The sequence below is a fragment of the Amblyomma maculatum genome, chromosome 10 (genome assembly GCF_055883805.1).
Source record: "Amblyomma maculatum isolate TAMU_Amacu chromosome 10, ASM5588380v1, whole genome shotgun sequence".
NCBI lineage: Eukaryota > Metazoa > Arthropoda > Arachnida > Ixodida > Ixodidae > Amblyomma > Amblyomma maculatum.
In genome coordinates, this window is record NC_139353.1 from 169,066,406 (window position 1) to 169,091,093 (window position 24,688).

The following is a 24,688-nucleotide window of genomic DNA, read 5'->3' on the forward strand; positions in this document are numbered from 1 at the left end:
ATATGTACCAACTCGCCCAAATTTCCGCTTTACTGACAGGTAAAAAGCAGCAGCAGCAGGAAAAGTTACCATGCGGGGTGAACGATTAGTGAGCAACTAAATAAAGCATGTTTCGTGCGGACACACCTTTCTTGAAAAGGAACAGGCATTCAAAAGGGTCCTGATAAGGAATACATCTGCTGAGGAACAATTCTCCAAAGCTTTCTGCAAAGGGGGGAGAAGGACAAAGAAATAGAATAATAGTGGACCGGACGGAATACCTAATTTATTCTTGCGGCACTATGCTGAGCAGATTTCTGGATTCCTTACAGATCTTTTTAACTTGTCACTTAGGTCATGCGATATACCAGACGACTGGAGAAAAGCACGTGTTGTACCCATACAAAGGGAATTTGCCTGATAGTTACTAATTATCGCCCAGTTTCCATTACCAGTCAGTGTTGTAAACTGTTGGAGCATGTTATTACAAGTTACTTGCAGAAATATCTCGCTGAACATGGCATACTGTCTGTATACCAGCATGGATTTAGAAAAGGTCTTTCTACTGTTACACAGTTAGTCACAACAGTTCATGAAATTTTGAGTATTCTCGACATGTCCGGCCAGTGTGATGTTTTTTTTTTTAGATTTTTGTAAGGCATTCGATAAAGTACCCCATGAGAAATTATTGTTTAAGTTGTAACAGCTCGGTCTTCCGTATGACATATTTGGTTGGATTTTTGCCTATCTTAGAGACAGACAGCAATTTGTTCAAGTTAAAAATTACTCATCTAGCATGTTTTCTGTCACCTCTGGAGTTCCTCAGGGAAGTGTGTTGGGTCCATTGTTGTTTTTTATTTATATAAATGATTTAGTAGATGTGTTGTCAGATGATGTTTTAGTCAGATTATTTGCAGACGATTGCGTTGTCTTCAAGAAAATCTCAAACGCGAAAGACCACGCTTCTTTGCAGATGGCTCTTGAGGCAATTGAGCATGGAATTGAACAGGAAAAAGACTGTTCTTCTACGTGTTACCAGAAAGAAGTGTCCCAGCATATATACTTATCACCTTGGTAGTAGTGCGATTTCCGAAGCTGAGAGTTATAAATACCTAGGAGCAACCCTTACCAGCAATCTGTCATGGCCCACACACATCTCGAATATCTGTGCTGCTGCTTTTCAAAAGTTATGCTTTCTGAAAAGGAAACTAAAAAATGCTCCTGCGAGTACAAAGCTTTTAGCTTATAATGCATGCATAAGATCAAAATTGGAATATGCGTCAGTACCCAGAGCATTGGCACGTTACAGCATGCTGGACGAACTATGGCAGGCAGATGCTTCGTTTCAGGCGTCCTACCATATCAAATCAATTGCTAATAGTGGTCAAGATATCTCTCTTCCTCCCATTAAATTAATCCGCGAAATGTTTCTATAAATACATATTTTTAAATTAGGTGTTCTGTCTTGCGGCGTTTGTTTTATTTTCATGTATTTTTCTTGATTTACCTAGTGCTTTTTTGTAATCTAATTATTTCTCCATTGACAGTTTATTCACTGTGTGGGCATGACTTTCTCTACTGTGAAATGCAGTCATATGCAAGCTGCTCTTCGAAGCAGCTTTTTAGCGGCTGCTCCTTTCCTTTCCTTATAGTAAAGGAAAAAATAAAGTATTATTATTATTACTATGGGATCCCTACACCAAGAAAGACATAAACTGGAACATATACAGAGAAAGGCCGTAAGATTTATATATTGCAAATACCTTTCCTTATGCAAGAACATCAGATTCCCAGGTTAGACATACGCAGGAAAATAAGTCGACTTCTATTTCTTCATAAATGTCTGCGAGAAAAAATTCCCCTAAACCTTCCGAAATGCGTTCAGAATGCTATTACTAGAAGAACAAGACATACTACACTGCACACGCTAGCTCCAATTTTCACAAAAACAAACTCTTATAAGAACAGTTTTTTTCCCCTAAAACTGTGAACGATTGGAATGAACTGCCACCAAATGTTTATGAATCAAACGACTTCCTAGAAGAACTGGAATGTCTTTTCGGAACAAAGGCTCCTTAAGTTGAACTATGTTCTTGAATTTTGTCCATTTCATTACAGTGACCAGAGTTGAACTTTTGTCCTGTTTTTTGTCCTTTTTGCTCTGTATTGCTCTATATTCCAATACTTTTGTTGTATTGCCCCTCCTGCTTGGGCCAACATTTTAGCCTGCAGTACGATTAAATAAATAAATAACAGGACAGTGAACCACACCTGTCACACACACAAAAAAAAAAATAAAAAAAAATAAAGAAGAAAGGTTCAAGGGCAATGACAAGGAGACACATGTAGATATGCTATTGGGGAGGGGGGATAAAGTGTATATGTGCTGTGGATAAACTGTACAATTAACGCTATATGGAATTATTTTCCCAACTAGTTATGGTGCAGAATGAATATACTTCAGTAAGATGTGTTGTTGGCCTAGTTGGTGCAGTACTTCAGACATCTTATACTTGCGCAAATAAAGACACACACAAGAGAGGGTACAGGACGAGCGCAAACTGCCAACTGTTTATTGGAAAGAAAAAGGAACGTATATTTAAACCCTCGGCCACTCAAGCGTTAATAGCCCAATTGCACTTACCCCACCCAGTATCAAAATCCATCAATCACAAGACTAGGCATGTATGACTAAACACAAGATTAACGATAAATAAATAAATAAACGATACAGATCTTAGCAACAGTCAATTGTAGCAAAGCAGTGTCAAAACTATGTTATGCGACACTGCTTTTGCTACGAGGGATTGACTGCTATTGCTTTTTTGCTAGTTACCTTTGGTTTTTACCTTGTTGTGTGTTATTTTTTACGTTGTTTGGTTATGACTGCTGTTTATTTAAAGTTATACAGACATTTGATTAGAAATTTTTCGAAGTGCTGTTTTACGGATTCCTCTTTCATGTTAGGTAACAGCATATGCCTAGCGTGGTAATCTGCACGAGTATTTGTTTGCCTACTATCTAGTGCCCTTGTCTTCCTCGAGGCTCTGTGAAACTATGGAACTCCAGCTTTTCTTGTGTCCATGCACATTATCATCTTAACTTTGCACGCATGGCTCCTAATTCCAAAGTGCAGGCAGAAGGGATCCGACAGAAGATCCGTTGCAAGTGAGGGACACATCTGTCTCACTCCACAGGCACTTGAAATGGATATCCCACAGCTACAGGGCTCCCCAAAGCTCGGCCTTAAGTTGCACGCAGTAAATTCACAGCGTATTTGTACGACTCTTACTTGAGTATGCATGCGAAATATGGGACCCATAACACAAAAAGCCAATATCTAAACTAGAGCAGGTACAGAGCTGAGCCTTACGCTTCATTTTTTCCCAATACCGAAGGTTGGATACGGTGACCCCCGTTTATACAAAAGCTGATTTGCCTCTCCTTTTTCAGAGACGAAAGGAAAAAGACTTAATCTTTTTTATTATGTAATTAATAGTTTAGTCCACGTGAGGAAAGATTGTTACATAAACAAAACAAGAACACGCATATGCCGCAATAAACACAGCAGGCATGTCAAAATAGATTTTGCAAGAATTGTTTCAAATATTCCTTTTTTCCCGTAACAGCATTCGAATCGAATGGGTTGCCAAACCAAGTTGTGAATGCACAAGCTCGAGAACAATTTTACATCCATTTTGCTAAACATTTAAAGCAATCAATTATATAAAGAGCATCTTTTACTAACCTGTATTTTATTTTTTTTCTGTACTTTATGACTGTATTTTGTTGACAAAGTTTTCTTGATTCTACTGCATTGACTGCATTTCTCTTCCTGCTGGTCTGCGTTTGCCTCAAATTTGATGTTGTGCCCACTCCTATCTTGGTCCAGGCTGGACTGATAGTATGCACAAAAAAATAATGCTGCACAAAACAAGTGGTGCAAAGAATAGGACAAACTGGAAAAGCCGTGATAACAATGCTCCTATTCAGCCTCTACTGAGTACTGAGCACGGCTTTTGGTCCATTTCCGGTCAATGATGTTGCCTCTTCACCAGCAAAGTAGCTTATATTTTAATACAACACACTGCAGCCAACAATGTTTCAGATGCCCTGAGGGCTCGAAGAGGCACTGGTCACTACGGCTTCACCGGTGCTGGCAGCCCCACTCATCTCTTGGATGGTCGCCAGGGTGGACTTGAGCTGTTGCTGCATAAGCTTCTGCTGAGCCAGTTCAGCTTCCAAGTCCTCCTGCTGCCTGGCTTCCTGGGAGGAAATGACACACCGCTACATCATTTCATGCTGAGGCAGAATTAGCCCAATCACGTGGAAAGAAGGCAGACGGGGGGGGGGGAGGGGGGGGGGCAACAACGCACGTGATCCTGTTCTCTCAAAGGCATAGTTCTCTAAGATGGATGAAAGGAGCATACCCTTTGAAGAGGGGTGTTGACGAGCTGAGTCATCATCACTAGCCTGAGTGCGCCCACTCTGCAGGGTCTTGAATATTTGAGGCCCGGGTTTCAAAAAAATCCTATGCGAAATCTACTGCACTATTCGAGCTGAAATAACATTCACAATGCAGGAAAATATGCTCTACGTTATTTGACATGTGATTCAACATTGGTCCTTGCCTAGATTTTTGGGAATAGACAAAAACCTGCTTTCGACGGCATGCACAATTTTCGCAGAAGAGAGTCGAAAAGCTGTTTTGACATGGTGTGCCATCTGTCGAGCAACGAAGCAAGCGCGCCAACGGCGGGATGGCGCTTGCCTCGTTGGTCGACAGCTTGCGCTTGTAGGACATGCAGCGCGAAGAAAGGATAACCGATTGTCGCTCAGGGCAACAAACTGGATTCCAAGGAAAGGAAAGCGTAACAGAGGGCGGCAGAAAATTAGGTGGGCGGATGAGGTTAAGAAGTTCGCAGGGGTCAAGTGGATGCAGCTTGCACAGGACTGGGTTAATTGGAGGAATATGGGAGAGGCCTTCGCCCTGCAGTGGGTATAGTCAGGCTGAGGATGATGATGATGATGAAGCAGACTTGATGTAACGGTATCACAACAGCATCTATACTCCGTTTCATGAGCTCTGTGCAGTGCTATGAAAGGTGACCATTCAGGATTTCTACCACTTCCTAAGTACATGGTGGTTGAAAGATGCGTCCTTACCTTGAACAGGCTGTTTATCTGAGCAGCTCAAGCTTCTTGTGCAAGGCAACATGCTGATGTGCACAAGTGGAGGAGTTCAAACTTGAGCTTTGCACAGGGAAGGGAGTCATGATAGTCAAATGGTATTGGCCTAGATAAGTTGATGCCCACTTCCATATTACTATTACTACATCACTGAAGCTAGCTTAGCAGTGCTGTTAGAGGAACTAGAAGGCATGAAATGGGATGTCATAGGGCTTAGTGAGGTTAGGAGGCCGAATGAGGCATATACTGTACTGAAGGATGGGCATGTACTGTGTTATCGAGGCTTACCAGAGAGGCGACAACTAGGAGTAGGTTTCCTTGTCAATAAGTATATAGCGGGTAATATAGATGAATTCTATAGTATTAATGAGAGGGTTGCAGGCATCGTAATTAGGCTTAATAAGCGGTATAAACTGAAGGTTGTACAGGCCTATGCACCTACATGTAGTTATGATGACCAGGCAGTTGAAAGCTTCTATGAAGATGTAGAATCGGCAATGCGAAAAGTAAAGACGCAGTATACTGTACTAATGGGCGATTTCAATGCCAAGGTAGGGAAAAAACAGGCAGGAGACAAGGCAGTAGGTGACTATGGCATTGGCTCTAGGAATAGCAGGGGGGAGTTACTAGTTGAGTTTGCAGAGCGCAATAACTTACGAATCATGAATACCTTCTTCAGCAAACGGAAGAACCGGAAATGGACATGGAAAAGTCCTAACGGAGAGACTAAAAATGAAATCGACTTCATAATGTGTTCAACCCCCGCCATTATGCAAGATGTAGAGGTAATCGGGAAAGTGCGATGCAGTGACCACAGGATGGTGAGGTCCCGAATTAGCCTAAATCTGAAGAAGGAACGCAACAGATTAGTAAGAAAGAAGCCCATCAACGAATTAGCGGTGAGGGGGAGAGCCGAAGAGTTCAGGATCTCGCTACAGAATAGGTTTTCAGCTCTAACTGAGGATGGCGACATTACTCTAGAGGCAAGGAACAATAATTTCAGAGCTATCATTACTGAGTGCGCGGTAGAAGTAGGCGGTAGGATAGTTAGAGTGCATACCGGCAAGCTGTCTAAGGAGACGAAAGGTTTAGTTAAGAAACGCCAGAGTATGAAAGCTTCCAATCCAACAGACCAGATCGAATTGGCCGAGACATCGAAGCTAATCAATAAGCGCAAGGTGGCCGATATAAGGAAGTATAACATGGAGAAAATTGAGCAAGCTGTAAAGAACGGGGGAAGCCTTAAAGCGGTAAAAAAGAAATTGGGCATAGGCAAAAACCAGATGAATACGATAAGGGACAAGGCGGGCAACGTCATCACTAATATGGAAAAGATAGTCAAAGTAGCCGAGGAGTTCTATACAGATCTCTACAGTAGCCAAAGTAGTCAGGACCGTAATGAGATTGGCAGTAGGGAAAAACAGTCAGACGTTCCACCAGTGACGAAGGACGAGGTCAAGAAAGCACTAGAAACTATGAAAAGGGGGAAATCAACTGGAGAAGATCAGATAACTACAGATTTGCTGAAGGACGGGGGGGATATCGTGCTAGAAAAACTGGCCACCCTGTATACGCAGTGCCTGGTGTCATCGACGGTACCGGAACCATGGAAGAATGCAAACATTATCCTCATTCATAAGAAAGGGGACACTAAGGACCTTAAAAATTACAGACCAATCAGCTTACTGTCTGTTACGTATAAGGTATTTACTAAGGTAATTGCTAATAGAATCAGGACAACCTTAGACTGCAATCAACCAAAAGAATCAAGCAGGGTTTCGGAAACGGTACTCTACTATCGATCATATCCATACCATCAATCAGGTGATAGAAAAATGCTCTGAATATAACCAGCCCTTATACATAGCATTCACTGATTACGAAAAAGCATTTGACTCAGTTGAAACCTCGGCGGTGATGCAGGCATTGCGAAATCAGGGGGTAGACGAGCCGTACGTGAAAGTGCTGGAAGATATATATAGTGGCTGCACAGCAACCATAGTTCTGCATAAAGAAAGTAACAAAATTCCCATAAAGAAAGGTGTTAGGCAAGGAGACACAATCTCCCCAGTACTATTCACAGCTTGTTTAGAGGAAGTATTCAGAGACTTGGAATGGGAGCAGTTAGGGATAAGGGTAGATGGAGAATACCTCAGTAATCTACGATTTGCTGATGACATTGCCTTGCTAAGCAACTCGGGGGATGAACTGCAAGTAATGATTGATGACCTAGACAGGAAAAGTAGAAAGGTAGGCTTGAAAATCAATATGCAGAAGACTAAGGTAATGTTCAACAGCCTCGGGAAGGAACAGCAGTTTACATTAGGTAGCGAAATACTGGAAGTAGTAGGCGACTACTTCCAACAACTTGACTAGCGCTCCAATCACACCTAGGCTGGTCAGTCGTAAATACTCAAAGGGCCTTGTCTTGCTTACAGTGTGGAGAAAAGGGTACAGAAACAGAGGGATGTTGGCTGCAAGGAAATAGGTGCGGGTGTCTGGGTGCGAAGCCACACACTGCAACAGAGCCAGGGCATTGCACACCCTGTTAGACTGGTGAGCGGTGAGTGTTGGAGGGTTGATAGCAGGGTAGATGTTGATTATCTCTTGCAGAAGTGCCGCAATGGTGCCAAACGAGTTCCACAGCATAGGTGCCAAGTCGGGGACAACCTCCCGCTTCTTGCTGAGTTCCAAAAGAGCATTTTCGCGCGTCTCAGGGTTGGAGAGCTCGATAATCCACTGGAATATCTTCTCCTTGTCCACAGTCTGCATTGTAGGGTGCTGCGATACGTTCATCAGGGCCGATGCGTTCATAACACCTCTCTCGTAGACTTGGCACTCACGCAAATAATTCAGAGCCAGCTGGTTCAATGCGCTGTGAATTAAAACTTAAAACTGCACGCGAAGTGAACGCGAAAACACGGATTCTTTTTTTTTATCGACTGCCCGGACATCTATTATGGACTTGGTATCCTTATGGACTTGGTATCCTTTCTCCAAATGACCAAACTGCAGCTGGTTGGTTGTCACAAACATAGTACATCTGTGACAAAGTGATCAAGTTCTATGTTCTTAGCAGACTACACTTCTACCTGAAGACGCAGAATTATTGCGAAAAGAAAAGCAAGATAGAATGAAACTGTTTAAACTGAGGCGGTTAATTTGCTATTTGGTTGTGAGTGGTTGTGTCTAAAAATTGTTTATTCTACCTTTATTACATGTATATTTGAGGCCTTCAACAGCAACCTCAACATTGCGATATTTCAATTTTCTTTTCAGCATTCTTGCCTTTATGTGCAATACACAAAACTTTGCAATTTGTTCCTTCTGTACTTAAATACCGTTTCACATCGCGTGTTGTATGTTCTGGCTATCATCTGGCTAAAAATTGCACTTTCACACTTTAGACGCACCGCAAATTCGCAGAGAACAAAAAAATACAAATTAGCCTGGTGCCTGCATACTGTGCGATGTAACCGCACAATAATTAATCACATGCCATCTGCATTCTGAGCAATCTTCGACTGCAATGCCCCTCAGCCCGAGTCGCTTTGGCTTTTTAAAGCTCACAAAACCAAACGAAAATAATTAGCTTTATAACTGCGACCACTGTGCGCATCGGGAAAGGGAACGTAATGCACCTTCAGACGAAAACTTCATCGTTTAAGAAGCATTTAGTAGCGCGACAAGCAAAACAACCGGCACAGCCGCATCGCCCGCTTTCGCGGTGCCGAATAGCATATTTGCAGTCGACGTCACTCCCGACTTGCCTATTTTATTTACCTGGTTAAAATATTTCAAGTGGTAACAATACTTTTAACATTTCGTTGGTATGACTGCGCTGCAACCGCAGCAAAGTGTACCCCAGCGCGAGCCAAGCACGTATCGAAGTGCTGAGAGCAGCGCCACCTGCGCGAGGCATGAAACGTAGGAGCGGCACTCTCTGCCCGCTCGCGTCACCTAGCCTTTCTAGCCACCATAGTATTGCCTTTGGATAGATCCTTATGGACTTGTTTTTGGATCCACTAGTATTGCCTTTGGATAGATCCTTAAGGATTTTTTTGGGATCCACTAGTATTGCCTTTAGATAGGATTTTTTTTTTGGATCCACGTGTATTGAACGCTCACATGTTTTTCACACCTTCTTACCAATGAAATAAGACAAACCTGTTGGTAAAAACATTTGGAGGCAAGCTCACAGTAAAAGTAATTTTATTCTCTAGCATGAAGCTCAAGAAACAAAGGAAAAGATATTTTACCTACTTTTATAGTGGCCACATCTCTTCCCACTCAATTTTTGCTTCTTGCACTTCTTGCTTTGCCAAGTGCTTCTAGACCTTTAAACAGCAAAAGTGTCTTAAACACACCAGGTTATTTAACGTGTCAGACTTTCATTACTTGATGTTTGCTGCTTGAAAGCCTTAGCTCCTTGTGTGCCATTTAACATAGCGCGTTGCATTTTGTTATCCTCCATTTTGCTGGCCCATAGATAAGTCTTAATGTCGCCTTGCAGTCTTTGTGGGGTGTATTCCATTTCTCCATTCCAGGCTTGAGCAGCACTTGCGTCAGCTCTTTCATTGCCATTTGTATCACATCTGTCAAAAACCTCGGCAGTGATGCAGGCATTGCGAAATCGAGGCGTAGACGAGTCGTATGTGAAAGTGCTGAAAGATATATACAGTGGCTGCACAGCAACCACAGCTCTGCATAAAGAAAGTAAAAAAATTTCCATAAAGAAAGGTGTTAGGCAAGGAGACACGATTTCCCCAGTACTATTAACAGCTTCATTAGAGGAAGTATTCAGAGACTTGGAATCGGAGCAGTTAGGGATAAGGGTCGATGGAGAATACCTCAGTAATCTGCGATTTGCTGATGATATTGCCTTGCTAAGCAACTCTGGGATGAACTGCAAATAATTATTGATGACCTAGACAGGAAAGTAGAAAGATGCAGAAGACTAAGGTAATGTTCAACAGCCTCGGGAAGGAACAGCAGTTTACGTTAGGTAGCGAAGCACTGGAAGTATAAGCGAATATGTCTACTTAAGACAGGTAGTAACCGCAGACCTGGACCATGAAAAAAGGAAATAACAAGAAGAATAAGATTGGGATGGAGCGCATTAGGCAAGCACTTGCAGATTATGACTAGCAGCTTACCGGTATCACTCAAGAGGAAAGTATACAGCAGTTGCATCTTACCTGTACTCACCTATGGGGCTGAAACGTGGAGGCTAACCAAGAGGGTTCTACTTAAGTTAAGGACAACCCAGAGGGCTATGGAACGAAAAATGGTAGGGGTAACATTAGAAGATAGGAAGCGTGCAGAGTGGGTCAGATAAATAACTCAAGTTACTGACATTCTAGTGGAAATCAAGAAGAAAATATGGGCATGGGCATGACATGTAGTGCGAAGAGAGGATAACCGATGGTCGCTGAAGGTAACAAACTGGATTCCAAGGGAAGGAAAGCGTAGCAGGGGGCGGCAGAAAGTTAGGTGGGCGGATGAGATTAAGAAGTTCGCAGGGGTCAAGTGGATGCAGCTAGCACAGAACCGGGTTAAGTGGAGAAATATGGGAGAGGCATACCCACTGCAGGGCGAAGGCCTCCCCCATATTCCTCCAATTAACCCGGCTCCAATTAACCCGGCCCATGCCCATATTTTCTTCTTGATTTCCACTAGAATGGTCTGTGGTTTTATCGTCAGTTGGGCTGAACGCAGTGCCTGTAGTACCATTCGCAGTCGGTCAAGGTGCTCCTCAAAACTAGCCGCGAAAATGATACACTAAGCACGATACACTAAGCACGTTTGCCACTTCAGTCCAGAGAGAACGGTGTCCATCATTCGCTGGAAGGTTGCTGGTGCAGAACAGAGACCGAAAGGAAGCACTTTAAATTCATAAAGGCCGTCGGGGGTGACGAACGCTGTTTTCTCTCTGTCCCTTTCGTCCACTTCTATCTGCCAGTAGCCATTCTTGAGGTCAAGCGACGAGAAATATTTGGCATTGCGTAACCGGTCCAATGCGTCGTCGATACGTGGGAGCGGGTATACGTCCCGTTTCGTTACCTGATTTAACTTACGATAATCGACGCAAAAACGCAAGGTGTTGTCTTTTTTCTTCACCAACACTACAGGCGAAGCCCAGGGGCTGGTAGACGGCTGTACCACGTCATCGATAAGCATTTCCTGCACCTGTCTTCGAATAGCCTCTCGTTCCGTTGACGACACTCGGTATGGGTGTTGGGAAATCGGCTTGGTCTCCGCGTCAACCATAATGCGGTGTTTGGCTACTGGTGTACGCCCAACTTTCGAAGACGTTGCAAAGCATCCAGCAAATTCCTGAAGGAGGTCCAGGAGTCGCCGCCGCTCAACCACCGACAGATTGGCATTAATGTCCACAGTTGATAGAATGTCGGGTGCATTACATCTGGCTGGTGACGGCGGCGCCAGAGTACAGATGTTCCCTGGCTCAATAAAGTCGGCAACATACGCGATGGCCGTTCCTTTCGCAATGTGCTGAAACTCGGTCCCGAAATTCGTAATCCAGAGCTTCGCACAACCATCCCGTAAGCGAACAAGTCCTCTTGCAGCGCAGATCCCTTTCTCAAGAAGCAAGCCCACGTTAGTCTCTGCCAGTACGTCTCGGTCGCATGGTGAGTCACTTTCTACCAAGACCATAATGCTGCACCGTGGCGGGACCGTAACGTCAGCAGCTGTAATACGTAAGGCGGACGTTGATGAACCGTCGACGCTAGATCTCGCAATGGCTTGGCTCGGCGAAAATGTCACTCGTGATTCTTGTAAATTAATTATCGCACCATTAGCCTGTAAGAAGTCCAAGCCGAGTATGACGTCTCGCGAACAGTGGGTAAGTACAACGAAGTCGCAAACATAAACAAATCCGTCAATTGCAACTCTCGCAACGCATCTTCCAGCCGGGGTAATAAGGTGTCCCCCTGCAGTGCGGATCTGAGGCCCAGTCCACTCGGTTAAAACTTTCTTCAATTTCCTGGCTAACCCACTGCTCATAACTGAATAGTCCGCCCCCGTATCAACTAAAGCTGTAATGAGACAATCGTCGATAGAAACTGGTATGTCCGAAACTGCGCACTCAGGTTCATCGTTACATGTCGCCGTCTGATAGCCGTTATCTTGCACTAAACTTGATGGAGGATGTTCAGCACTTCGCTCGTCAGCGGCCTCACCTCCGCAGGTCGCTGTTCCTAGTTTTCCCGAAGCCTCGGGGAGCGGGGGCTCGTCGAGCGGCTAGTGCGGGATGTAGAGGGCCGTGGACTTGGAGAACGATAACGGGAAGAGGTAATGACGCGGGACCCGTACTGTGGGACGTCCGGAGGATTCGTATGCGTCGACAGGTACTCCTCGATTTCGGGTGGTCGTTCACCACTCCGAGGACATCGTGCACGCGGATGAAAGCCACGAAGTCCGGCGCGGCGGTACGGACATAACCTTAACATGTGACCGGCCTCACCACAGTGATAACAAAGGGGCTGATTGTCAGGGGTACGCCAGACGTCAGTCCTTCGGAATCGTGCTTCGGCTAGAAGAGGAGGATGGCGTGGGCTTGGATCAAGAGTAGGGGGGTTCACTCTGGCTCTGGGAGAGCCGTACCCACTGTGGTGCTGGTTTGGATGCGGCACAGTGGGGTTCCCTCTTGGAGGATCACAGAGGTTATGCTGCTGAAGCACGGCCGCGTACGTTGGCACACTCGGTGGCGGTGGCTGCACACCAGGCACAGACGGTTCCGGGACGACGGCTTGCCTCACTTCTTCGCAAACGACCTCCGCGAGTGATGGAAGCCTCGACGACGATGTTAGACCCTGTAGCTGAATATGTCTCAGCTCTTCCCTGACCACAGATCGAATCAGCTCCCTTAAGGCATCATCAGAACCGTTGATGCCGGAACCGTAGACGACCGGTGACATGGCGGACACGTTACAGTTATAGTGCTGAGCCCTGTGTCGAAGTGTTTGTTCTATCGTGGTGGCCTCCGCTAGAAACTCTGATGCCGTGCCAGGTGGATTGCGCACAAGCCCAGCAAATAGTTCTTGCTTCACCCCGCGCATTAGGTGGCGCACTTTCGTCTCCTCTGACATATTTGGATCAGAACGCCTAAAAAGGCGGATCATGTCCTCGTAGAACATTCCAATGCTCTCATTTGGGGCTTGGATACGAGATTTCAGCGCCGACTCCGCACGCTCTCTTCGGTCGTTGGCGGTGTAGGTCGCCAACAGATGGCGACGAAAGAGGTCCCATGTTGATAGTGTCGTTTCGTGGTTCACGAACCACGTCCGCGCTGAATCTTCGAGAGCAAAGTAGACATTATAGAGCTTCCTTTGCTCATCCCAGCCGTTGTAATTGGCGACCCGTTCGAATTGGTCCAGCCAGTCTTCAGCGTCCTCATAAAGCTCGCCATGGAAGGACGGTGGCGTTCGAGACTGGAGGACGACGAACTGGGGTGAAGACTCTCCGTTAGAAGCAATGTTCGGGTTGGACCTATGCATGTTGGCCACAGGCGTGCAGGAAAGAGGCCCGAACTCTGGCGACTGACCTCGAAGGCGGCGGCTGCAAGTGCGATGGACCGGTGTCAAATCCGTGGTGGCTCTCGGTTGCCCTTGAGGGGTTGCACTCAGCAAAAAGGGAAATCGTACCCCGCTGCTCCACCAGAAAATGTAACGAGTACAAGGCAGCGATCACTGATCGGAACAGTTCCACGCGCTACACTCAGTTTTGTCCTCTTTGTCCTCTGTTCTTCTTTGTCCTCTTTTCAGAAAGGCACGCGGCAATATTAGTGGATCCAAAAAAATCCATAAGGATCTATCCAAAGGCAATACTAGTGGATCCCAAAAAAATCCTCAAGGATCTATCCAAAGGCAATAGTAGCGGATCCAAAAACAAATCCATAAGGATCTATCCAAAGGCAATACTAGTGGATCAAAAAAAAATCCATAAGAATCTATCCAAAGCAATACTAGTGGATCAAAAAAAAATCCATAAGGATCTATCCAAAGGTAATACTTGTGGATCCAAAAAATATCCATCAGGATCTATCCAAAGGCAATACTAGTGGATTCAAAAAATCCATAAGGATCTATCCAAAGGCAATAATAGTGGATCGAAAAAATCCATAAGTATCTATCCAAAGACAATATAAGTGGATCCAAAAAAATCCATAACGATCTATCCAAAGGCAATACTAGTGGATCCAAAAAAAATCCATAAGGATTTGTCCACAGGCAATACTAGTGGATCCGAAAAAATGTCCATCAGGATTTATCCAAAAGCTCCTGGCATTTAGATTTCAATTTATCATGTATTTAGAAACTCCACGCAGCCTTGCCAGGGTATGTCCATCTCCTCGATTTTGCCACTCTGGGCTCATGTGTCGACTGCTTCGTTACCAACTGTCCCGGCATGGCTTGGGACCCAGCAGAATCTGGTGTCACTGTGTTGGAACTTTTTCTGTGCTGCATACGATATGCCCTACTCTGGGTTGAACTCCATTTCTTGAATGGAGATTATGCTGCTTTTCATGATCCCATCTACAACTATTCTGCCCACAGCTACACACACTGCACAGCACTAAGCAGTAAATATTGATGCGCAGTTCGCTAGTCTCATTATTGTTTCCCGTTTCCGTTTTACTACTGCACACTGCAGGTTTTGAGCAATCTGCGTAAAATTACATGCAACTTCCACGGGTACGCCTTTTTGTATACACATCTGCCAATCCCTTTTGAGTTCAGTATAGTATCCAGTATTAACTGTACAACATTAGGAAAAGGGCAGGCCAGGGAAGAAAACATCCTACCAGAAACAGGCATGTGATGCGAGGGCAAGAAAACCAATGGGTAACTAAGTGGATTCCATGGGAAAGCTGTGTAGTGGGGGACATCAAGTATGTGGCCAGATGAGATTAGGACGTTCACAGGGTCAGGTGGATGCAGCTGGCACAGGACCAGGTTTGATGAAGGGCCTTTGGTCTGCTGTAGGTGTAGTCAGGCTGGTGATGATTATGACCATACCATACCATGTTGAAAAGGGAATATTATTGAGCTAGTTGGTTCATGACTTAGAACATAACAGGGCGAAACCACGGGAAGAAGCACAGACACGAGCGCTGACTTACAACTGAGTGTATTTCGTGCAAGAATACAGATACGGAAGGAAAGCAGAAGAAAACACAAAAATCACAGAATTACAAAATACAGTAGAATTTCGGTGATACAAAATTCAAAGGGAGACGAAAATTTTCGTATCACCCGAAATTTCGTATCACCAAAAAACGAGCAAAATCCGTTTTCAAGCCTTCCAACAGGTACGAAATATTTATTTTCGTTGAAAGAAATCGCGTATATCCTTCTTCACCTTCTTTTCCGCGAGATCTGATAACAGAGAGTTTTGAAAACTGAAAAAATTGGGCCGCTGTCTTCTCCCGCACAGACTCGGAGGTCACGGCGCGCCGCAGAACATCGATGGCGAGCATCGTTTCTGCTGCCGTCGGCGGTGGGTCATCAACGCTTTGGCTGTCGTCATCTTCGTCACTGCATGGAATGCCAGGCTGTGATGACGCTTCCTCCGCAATATCTTCAACCGTGCGGAGACCACAGGTGGCAAGGTCGTCGTCCGTAGTGACGAAATCGTCGACGCAACAGTCGACGTCAAGTTGATTCCAGACATCGATGGGAATCGGGTCTGGCACTTGCGAGGCAATAGCCACAGCGGATATGAAAACCCCACACTTCGCGAAACAATTGGCGATGGTCGTAGGAACGACGCGATCCCAGGCAATTGCAAGAAAATGCACAGCGTCCAGAAGAGTGATCTGGAGATTCGCGTCCTTCCTTTCAATCTTCGCGAGGAGGCGGCGCACCAACAAAGCTTTGAAATGGTGCTTAACATTCCTTATAATCCCAGCATCCAGTGGTTGCAAATGACTTGTTGCGTTCGGGGGCAGGAACACCACCTTAACGCTCTGTAGTGTCATTTGTTTTGGATGGGCGGTGCACTGGTCCAGCAGCAAAACTATTTTTCTGTTGTGGCAAGGCATCTTGCCGTCGAGGTACGTGACGAATTCCATAAACAAAGAAGACGTCATCCATGTTTTTTTGTTCACCTTGTAGACGCAGGGCAATCGACCGGCTGCCTTAAAGCATCGGGCCTTTTGTTATTTGCCAATGACTGTCAGCGGCATCTTTTCCGATCCGTCGGCGTTGCAACAAAACAAAACTGTGATACGTTGTTTGCTCTTTTGTCCGCCCCGGCAGGCATCGCCTTTAAAGCACAAACTTTTTTTGGGCTAGAGATTGTAAAACAGCCCTGCTTCATCTACATTAAAAACATCACGTGCCTCATATCCCGCTATGTAAGACGGCAGTGTGGTTGTCATCCAGTCTTCCACGGCGGAGGAGTCAACTTCTTTTCCTTCGCCACAAACGGTCTTGTAGGAAAGATTATGACGCGCCTTGAACCGGTGAATCCATCCACCGGAGGCCTGAAAGTCGCCAATTCCAAGTGTGAGTGCGATGTCCGCTGCCTTCTCACGAAGCACTTTTCCGTCGATGTTGATGCCGGCCGCTGTGACCTCTCTGAACCACGTTAGAAGAACCTCTTCCAACTTCACATGGTGGGCAGATTTGGCTTCTTTAGAATTCATGGCGAAGTGCTGCACATTCTGCATAATTTGGTCGCGCTGACCAACGATCGTTGACAACGTTGACAGCGGCAGGCCTAGCTCCTTGGCCATGTCAGTGCGCCTTTTCTTGGGCTCTTTGTCCACCTTATTTAAAATTTCCAATTTGTCTTTAAAGGTCAGCGCCTTTCTCTTCCGTGACATTGCAGTATGATGTACCTTTTCGCGTTGCCGAGATGATCACGAAACGACGCGCTATCAACGCGGTGTCAGCCTCAACAAACGAGAAAACGAAGCAACGTGTAGCAACGTGTTGCCGCTGCAGCGGAGACTCCAGAAAGCGGAAGAGCGTGGCCTGCGGGGCGGCGGAGAAATGTGGAGAGGGCCGCAAGGCCGTGCGCACAATTAAAAAAAAAAAAAAAAAAGCGGGGGGAGGGGAGAGAAAGAGAGAGAGCGGAAGGGGGGGGCAAAATATCGCCGCCTTCCTTCGCCAACTTCGCTGCTGCTGCGGGTTGCCAAGCCGGTTTTTTCCCGCTGTAATTTTTTTTTCTTCTTTCGCGCGCGTGTGCGTGATCCATGCTATCAGTGCTGCGCCGCTGCGCATGCTTTTCTCGCTGTGTGTGTGTGCGTGGGCCTCGCCCGGTCCTGATACCGAAGTTCGTATCACCCGTAGCGAAAAGAAAAAGTGTTTGGAACATCCGACTTTTTGCCCACTGAACGCAATGCAATTCGGCCGGGGAATTTTATGAATTCGTATCACACCGAATTTCGTATCAGCCGAGTTCGTATCACCGAGATTCTACTGTATCACAAATTCTTTGTCATGGATAACAAAGGCTTCGTAAAGCTCCCGTATTAGCTGGCTATTATACGTGCGCAGCACTTTGCACTTTCCGAACTGAGGAATGCACCCACATGAAGACACGTGGTTCGCAAGAAAGCTTTGCTAGTCCTCACGTCATTCGCGTGCTCTCTTAATCTGCCATAAACGACGAACAGCTTATAAAGCTTGCATTTTCACTGAGAGTAGGCTCTCGGTTATTGGAATGTAGTAACCTATCAATGCAACTCAGTGTGTTCCTTTAAAGGTCCACTGAAACGGCCACCAAGAAGCCACTGATAAACGTGTTCAGTGTGTAGAACAAATACTTTTGAGCACTAACCCAAATTACAACTCCTTGGAACAAAGCCAGCGATTTATTATTAATTTTTAAAAACAGCGTTTTTTGAAATTCGCGGGCAGAGAAGTCGTCGTTTGGCGGTGTCGCATGGAACTATTTCCTTAACCCGTGAGGTCACGGGTGAGTTGACTGGCAAGGCTTGCTAGAAGCTGCCATTCGCTGCGGCCACTGCAGCCATGACGTCACGGACACACTTCCGGTAGCTGCGAAAGTCGTCTGCTCGTGCGCTGCTCGAACTCTGTGCGGGCTGTTACACAGCTCGCCGCCCTTATCGGTTAGGCGACCATTGCCCATCAAGTACAACAACCGAAGCGACGCAGTGATCGGCGGAACGAAGCTGCATTTACAAATATCTTATTTATATAACGTGGTTTCAGGAGTATCGGAGTGTTGTCCGACGAGGCGTCAACAGCACGGTCAAGCCCCGCACAATGGCAGCACCTCCTCTACCGCCGTAAACACCGCCGCTGTGGCCCCTCCTCCCGCATACCGTTCGCGAACGACACGGCGGATCGTTAGCACCGATGTCCGAAATAAAGCGTGCTAAAATTTGTTGGCGTCTGGAATACTGAGCCAAATATCAAGCATGAAGCCCTTGTGAGGATCGCTGACCAGCAGCAAATTGCTGGTAAGAGCGATAGCCGTGATACAAGCTAGTTTCTGCTCAAGCCAGCTGCCGCTGGTGCATTTCGGCTGATCCGATCTGCTCTTACTAGCTCTGCGATTAATGCGTCGCCAGAGTTAATCCTATAATTATTTTATTATGGCAGGATAGGATTCACTATAAGGCAGTTTCATAAGTAGACGATTTACGGCAGCGTTGATCAGTTCCAAAGCACCGACCGCCGCGGCTTCGAGGCGAAACAATTTAGGCTTAGCGACGACTAGGGACGGTCACGCACGGCACCGTCGTTCGCCGCGCCCGCGCGCCCCACCCTTGCGGTAACGTACCTGAGCCTGCTCGCGGCATCCCGTACTGCAAGCGTTGCAAACTCGTGTGCTTTCATAGCTAAGGCCGGGCATTTTTTGACGTTCTGCTCAGCAACAAGCCGTTCAAACGATACTGCAGGCAAGACAAGGCTTCAGTACGCAGTCGGTGCGCTGTCGGCCGTAATCGAAGACGTCGGGCGGCACTATATTCTATACATCGATCTCTAAAATTAAACGTGATACAGTGAGCAAATGAATAACTTTGTGAAGCAGACCCGCTCGTACGTTTCGCGCACTCGGGTGCCGAAGAGTAGCCTCCGTCAACAGACGCCGTCATAACCTCGATCACACCGTGACCTCGATTAACGACGCAAACCGAGGTCGCCAAGCTCGGTTTGCGATAACCGCGGTTATTTGGTCCGCAGTGTAACGTGGGCTAACCACGGGTTCGCAGTTACACTAACCATCGCTACGCGAACTCGCGAACAACTCAGGCGTGTGCGAGCGAGGACGAGTTGACGCAAATACGCCAGCGAGCGAGCGCGCGTGAACCGGAAGTTCGTCGAAGTGACGCATTTCTGGGCGGAGCTTTGAACTTGCTTGTATTCTTTATTTTTTTATCGCTCCCTTCGGCGTAAGGGTTGAGAGGGAAATTTGGAAGGGTCATTTTTAATCGCTGATATCTCTGGTGTTACAGAAGCTAGATAGAAAATTTTTGCGGGAGAATGATGGGTGGTTCAATATCTATCAGTGTTATGGCGTTGCTTACCCTTCTTGGTGAACCATTTCAGTGGACCTTTAAGAACCTGTTTCGATTGAGTCAACAGAGTCCTTTATCAGACTCTCGAGTCTTGTACTGAACAAGCATCAGCATGAGCACTTGAACAGGGCGCTCACCTCAGCCAGGCGTTTCCGCACTGCGTCGAGCTGCTGCCTGAGGGAGGCCACCCCCTGTGCCGCCCTGGGTCCCTCCCGGTGCACCTCGTCCTCAGGGAGAAGCACATGCGGGGGAATGTGCATTATCTCCTGCCTCAGTAGCTCCTGCAGTGATGGGAAGAAACACAGCACAGCATTTCTGCATGGCCACTACAGAACATTGCACCTGCTAGCCCAACTGCTAATGGCCACTCGTATTTTAACGTCATCAGTCACATGCCATCAAAACATCTGGGGGGCACTTAAGCTTCGCTTTTCAGTTATGTTCTTGAAAAAAACCAGTCAAAACACGAAGGACAAAGAGGAAGACGAGGCACACACATCGACTGGCACGCACATTGAGGCACATACATCCAGTCGATGTTTGTGACTCGTCTACCTCTTTGTCCTTCGTGTTTTGACTGGTTTTTTTCAAGAACATGTACCAACTGACCCAAGTTTCAACTCTGTTGCTGTATATGATGTGCTCTCATTAATGGCTCCCTGTTCATCCGATTATTGCTTAACACTTTCCATTAGAGACATATCGGCATAGAGTTATGGGAAAGACCAGCCAACACCTATAAAGCTCCGCTTCTTTATGGGAAAGACCAGCCAACACCTATAAAGCCCCGCTTCTTTAACAATGCCGTGCAGACAGCCCAGGGGCTTACCTGGAACCCTTACACAAGGGTCCTGGAAGGTTTGATTTCCACTTTGCTCGAGAGGGACGACGGTGACGCGAAACCCAGGAACGGGCGCGCTCTAAAAAGCGGTGTTGAAAACACTACCGCATTTGACCTGCCATGTCAAATAGAGACATACAGGTGTTCATCAGATAAGCTAACTCTTATGCAGATGATCTGCTTTTTTCCAGCCCATTCAATGATTCGAACTTCTGCTTAATTCAAACATTTTTTCTGGTCCTTTCAAGGCTGAATTAACAAGAATTTAATGTAACACGTTCAAGTACAAATCTCCGCATTTAGAGACTTGAATTAAGTTTTAAAGTCTGTAACCAACAGTAATGACAGTTATTTCCATGCACCAAACAAAACATACAACACTATTGTTAGCGATAACATATCTTTAGAGTTTCTATGCAAATCACAATGGCTGCTATTGGACGAGAGTGACGAGTGAATTTCTCTCATCATGATCATCAGCCGGACTATACTCACTCCAGGGCAAAGGCCTCTTCATTTTACTCCAATTAATCTGGTCCTGTGCTAGCTGCATCCACTTGACCCAAGTTGGTTAAGCGCTGCCAAGACCCTCGCTCGCTTACGATGCAACGAAAAGGCACACCTTCTTTATGAGTCTTCGCCGTAAAAAATATGCTAAGACTCTTGCCATTGCAGTCACTTATAGACTTTGCTAATCTTGGTAGATCCAGTTCATTGGAGAGAAAATCATACGATGATGAACCAACTAGCCCAGCCACAAGTTTTACTTCAGTGCCTAACTGCTCCCATTCCATGTCCTCGAATACACCCTCTAAGCAAGCTGTAGATAGAACTGGGGAGATCAGTCTCCTTGCCCAACACCTTTCTTAATTGGAATTTTATCACTTTCTTTATGCAGAACTATGGTTGCTGTGCAGCCATTATACATATCTCTTTTTTTATGTGTGTCTATATATACAAACACACCATCATCGCATTGTTTTTTCCTTCCATTTTTCATTTAATATTCTTTATCCCGATAATCACCATAAGACTAATTCTTGTCAATTCTTGCCGAAATCCTCAACATTTGCCTTAGACTCGTAAACTGTCAGCTCCTTTAAACTCTGTAATATCCAGCCCCTCATTTCCCTATATATACATAGCTTTTCTGTCGACTGGTTATATTGCAGATATGATCGATGGTAGAGTATCGATCCATCGATAGATCGATGGACAGGTGATTAATGGATGGTAGAGGGATACTCTACCATCTCACCATACTTTCTCTTTAAGAGTTTTCTCTCAAAACACTGAGCCGCTGAATGATGTGGACTAGTTATGTCTCGCCTGGCTGTCGGTATAGACGCACAGGATCCATGAATGGCAATGCCAAACACTGATTCCACTGAATAATGTTCCAGCTCCCATCTCTTCACCACGCCATGGCTGCCAACAGTTTTGTCATTGATGTCCTGGTGGCCTCCTTCCAAGTCTCTAGGCTCCTTAGCTATGCACCACCAAGTCTAGCAGAGCCTGCCTCGGAATAACAGAATACGAGGACGAAACGAAGGAAAGATGACACAAGTACTATGGACTATAATCAACTTTCCCATCCTTGCAACAACAGAAACGCCCGCCACAGTGGCTCAGTGACTAGGTTATGAAGCATCTGAGTTTGAACCTTGCTGCCGCAGCCACTTCGATGGAGCCCACATACAGGGTCATCCACTTCTAGCTATAACATGGACGCTGCTTTCAAAGCAATACTGTGTTGCACGCAGATGAGTATCGATGCAAAACGATGCAAGCACAGAGGGAGCCGGACGTGCTGCTTCACATGGCCTGCCACTTAACTTTATTGCGTGGCCGGGTCAGATGCAATGACGATTTGAAAGCAGGGACCTTGTTATAGCTAGAAGTGTGATGTCAATGCAAGGCGAACATTAGCACTTGCAGCCTTCCACTGCGGCATCCCCCATAGCCTGAGTCGTTTTGAACCGTTGCGCCCCATAAACCAAACCAACCAAACCAATAAGAAGCGAGTACGTTTAGTCATATGTGCTGTAAAGAAACACATCCCACCTGGCAAGGTCCAAGATTACCCTGCAAATAGAATAGTTTACATAATGATTAAATAATGCTACCGTCTACACATTAGGCGAGGAACTCCAACTTAAGTTTGGCACTGAGCTGCATAAAGGGAAGAGCTACATTGCAAAACTTCTTCTCATCAGTGTAAACAGTCTCATTAGATATCAGGAATGAGGGTAGAACAAGAGAATGGAGATGGCTACATAGTATGAAGTTTACCTCAACTTAAAGGGCATACAGTTAAGCATCTATGTAACAAACCTCCATGTAGCGAATTCCTCGATATTGCGAAGTTGTTCAATTCCCTAACGCTGCCACTGAAGAATGTGCATTTGAAAATTCCATGCAACGAACACGTCGCAGCAGTTGACTTCCATATAACGAACGCATGGTACCGGCATCGACTATCTCTTAGCTAGTGCTGAACTGCTGGAAGTTTGGCAGAGCCTCGTAAGTTTCAGGGCGATAAACACAAATTGACATGAGATGAACGTCTACGATAGCAACGACCGACCGTAGTTGATACAATTAATGCTTCACGTTTAAGCGCCGACGGCGCATCTACACGGCAAATGCAGCAGTCTCTGCTGCTTTCTTTTGGAACATGGCACTACAATAGTTCATGTTCAAAAGCAACAAAAGTTAGCAGAAAAAAGAAGAAAAACCCCAGGCCCACAAACAGCATGCGCCCATTGCTGCCACCACACGGTTGCTCATGGGCTCCTGCACACTGGTAGCGGCAACAGTGGAGTACAGCTGTGTATGTGCTCGAGCCGGCCCGAAAGCTCATACTCGGCCTTTATATTTGAGCACTGGGCCGGGCCAGACCAGGCATAAGCCCTCTCAGTGTTGGGCCATGCTCGCCTTGGTTCTGTAGCATATAAGGCCCGTGCCGGGCTCTCAAAATTTCAGCCCGTGCATACCTCTACAGTGGGCCATGCCGGCGACACAAGGCAAAGTCAATTTCCTGGGGCAAGGGAGGGGAGTGGGCGAATGGGGACATGTGTGAAGACGCAGGCGCTTCCTCGCTCAGTGGCGGCCGCTCTCTACCAGACTGATTCCTCCTCCATCCCCTTTCTCTACTCCCTCATAGACACGAGCCGTGGCAGAGGTGGAGGCTGCTGCCGCAGTCACACCGCACCCTCAGAGCAATTCTCATTTACTGCAAGCAGGTGCTTCCGCATAACTTCCAAGTAACATTTGTTTGCATTATAATGTGCTAGCATGTATTGGTTTTTTAAATGCATCGAAATGAAATATATTGAAATATTATTGTATAACTCTTCACGAAGTGTAAACACTGCATTTGCTAATTGTATGAGCTTCATGTTCATATTCCTTTTTTTTATATCTGCTGTGTGTATAATTGTTTACGAAGTGTAAGCATTGCTTTTGCTCTCATGTTCATATTCATTTTTGATTGTGCTGTGAAGTCCACTGCGAGATGCTGCTTGTAATACCTCTGTCACACGGGCAATCTCAATGCCCATTGAGTGAATGGTCATTGGAATTTTCGAGGGTCATCGAGATGCACCAATGCCACACCGCAAATTTCAGACTATTGAGTAGTGAGCGTGTCAAGCGAGAGATGGCGCCACGGGTAAAAACACCTAGTAAAAATATGAAGTGAAACAGGATAAAACGAGGTGGATATCGCACTAACAGCTATTATTAAATGAAAGTTCAGAGAAGGGTATTCAAATACCTCACAGCACGGCATATAACCCACAGGGAAGCAAGAGTGGAACGACGACGAATGATATGCAATTGCCGCATTCATTTTGCGCCAGCAATGCTGCCACAGCTCGGCAGTCGTCACCGCATTCATAGTTGCTATCGTTAGAAGCGCATATGGGGCTCTTCTTGGTCTCAGTTGTCGCAAAGCGTTGTAAAGGCCGAACATGAGCGAAACACTGCAGCATGCTGCACTGCCATAGAACAGCACCTAGACAGCCTAGAGCAGCATCAGTTTGTTTACAATGAATGCCGCACATTCTCTAGAGCGATCTTTTTGACTTGTGAAAAACTAGTTGGTGAACTGTTTAATGTAGTTAAATAATTTAATACAGAAGATGTCTTGTTTTTCA

At 45.9% G+C, this 24,688-nt stretch overlaps 1 protein-coding gene, 1 long non-coding RNA gene and 1 pseudogene across 3 annotated transcripts in view; 1 reads left to right on the top strand and 2 right to left on the bottom strand.

Moving 5' to 3' along the window:
• Positions 1-22,068, top strand: part of LOC146177896 (uncharacterized) — a 55,582-nt gene extending 33,514 nt beyond the window's left edge. Inside the window, exon 3 of the long non-coding RNA XR_014701102.1 lies at positions 21,932-22,068. This is a non-coding gene — a long non-coding RNA (uncharacterized LOC146177896). The remainder of the gene's footprint in view (positions 1-21,931) is intronic.
• LOC146177897 (protein MIS12 homolog) overlaps positions 2,533-24,688 on the bottom strand; it is a 36,041-nt gene continuing 13,885 nt past the window's right edge. For both annotated transcript variants that reach the window (XM_084580641.1, XM_084580639.1), the window contains 2 exons: positions 19,825-19,968; positions 2,533-4,245 (listed from right to left, as the gene is read on the bottom strand). In XM_084580641.1, the coding sequence (XP_084436767.1) occupies positions 4,084-4,245; positions 19,825-19,968 (306 nt within the window). In that variant the 3' untranslated portion in view covers positions 2,533-4,083. The remainder of the gene's footprint in view (positions 4,246-19,824; positions 19,969-24,688) is intronic.
• LOC146177898 (CCR4-NOT transcription complex subunit 9 pseudogene) lies at positions 7,492-8,122 on the bottom strand (annotated as a pseudogene).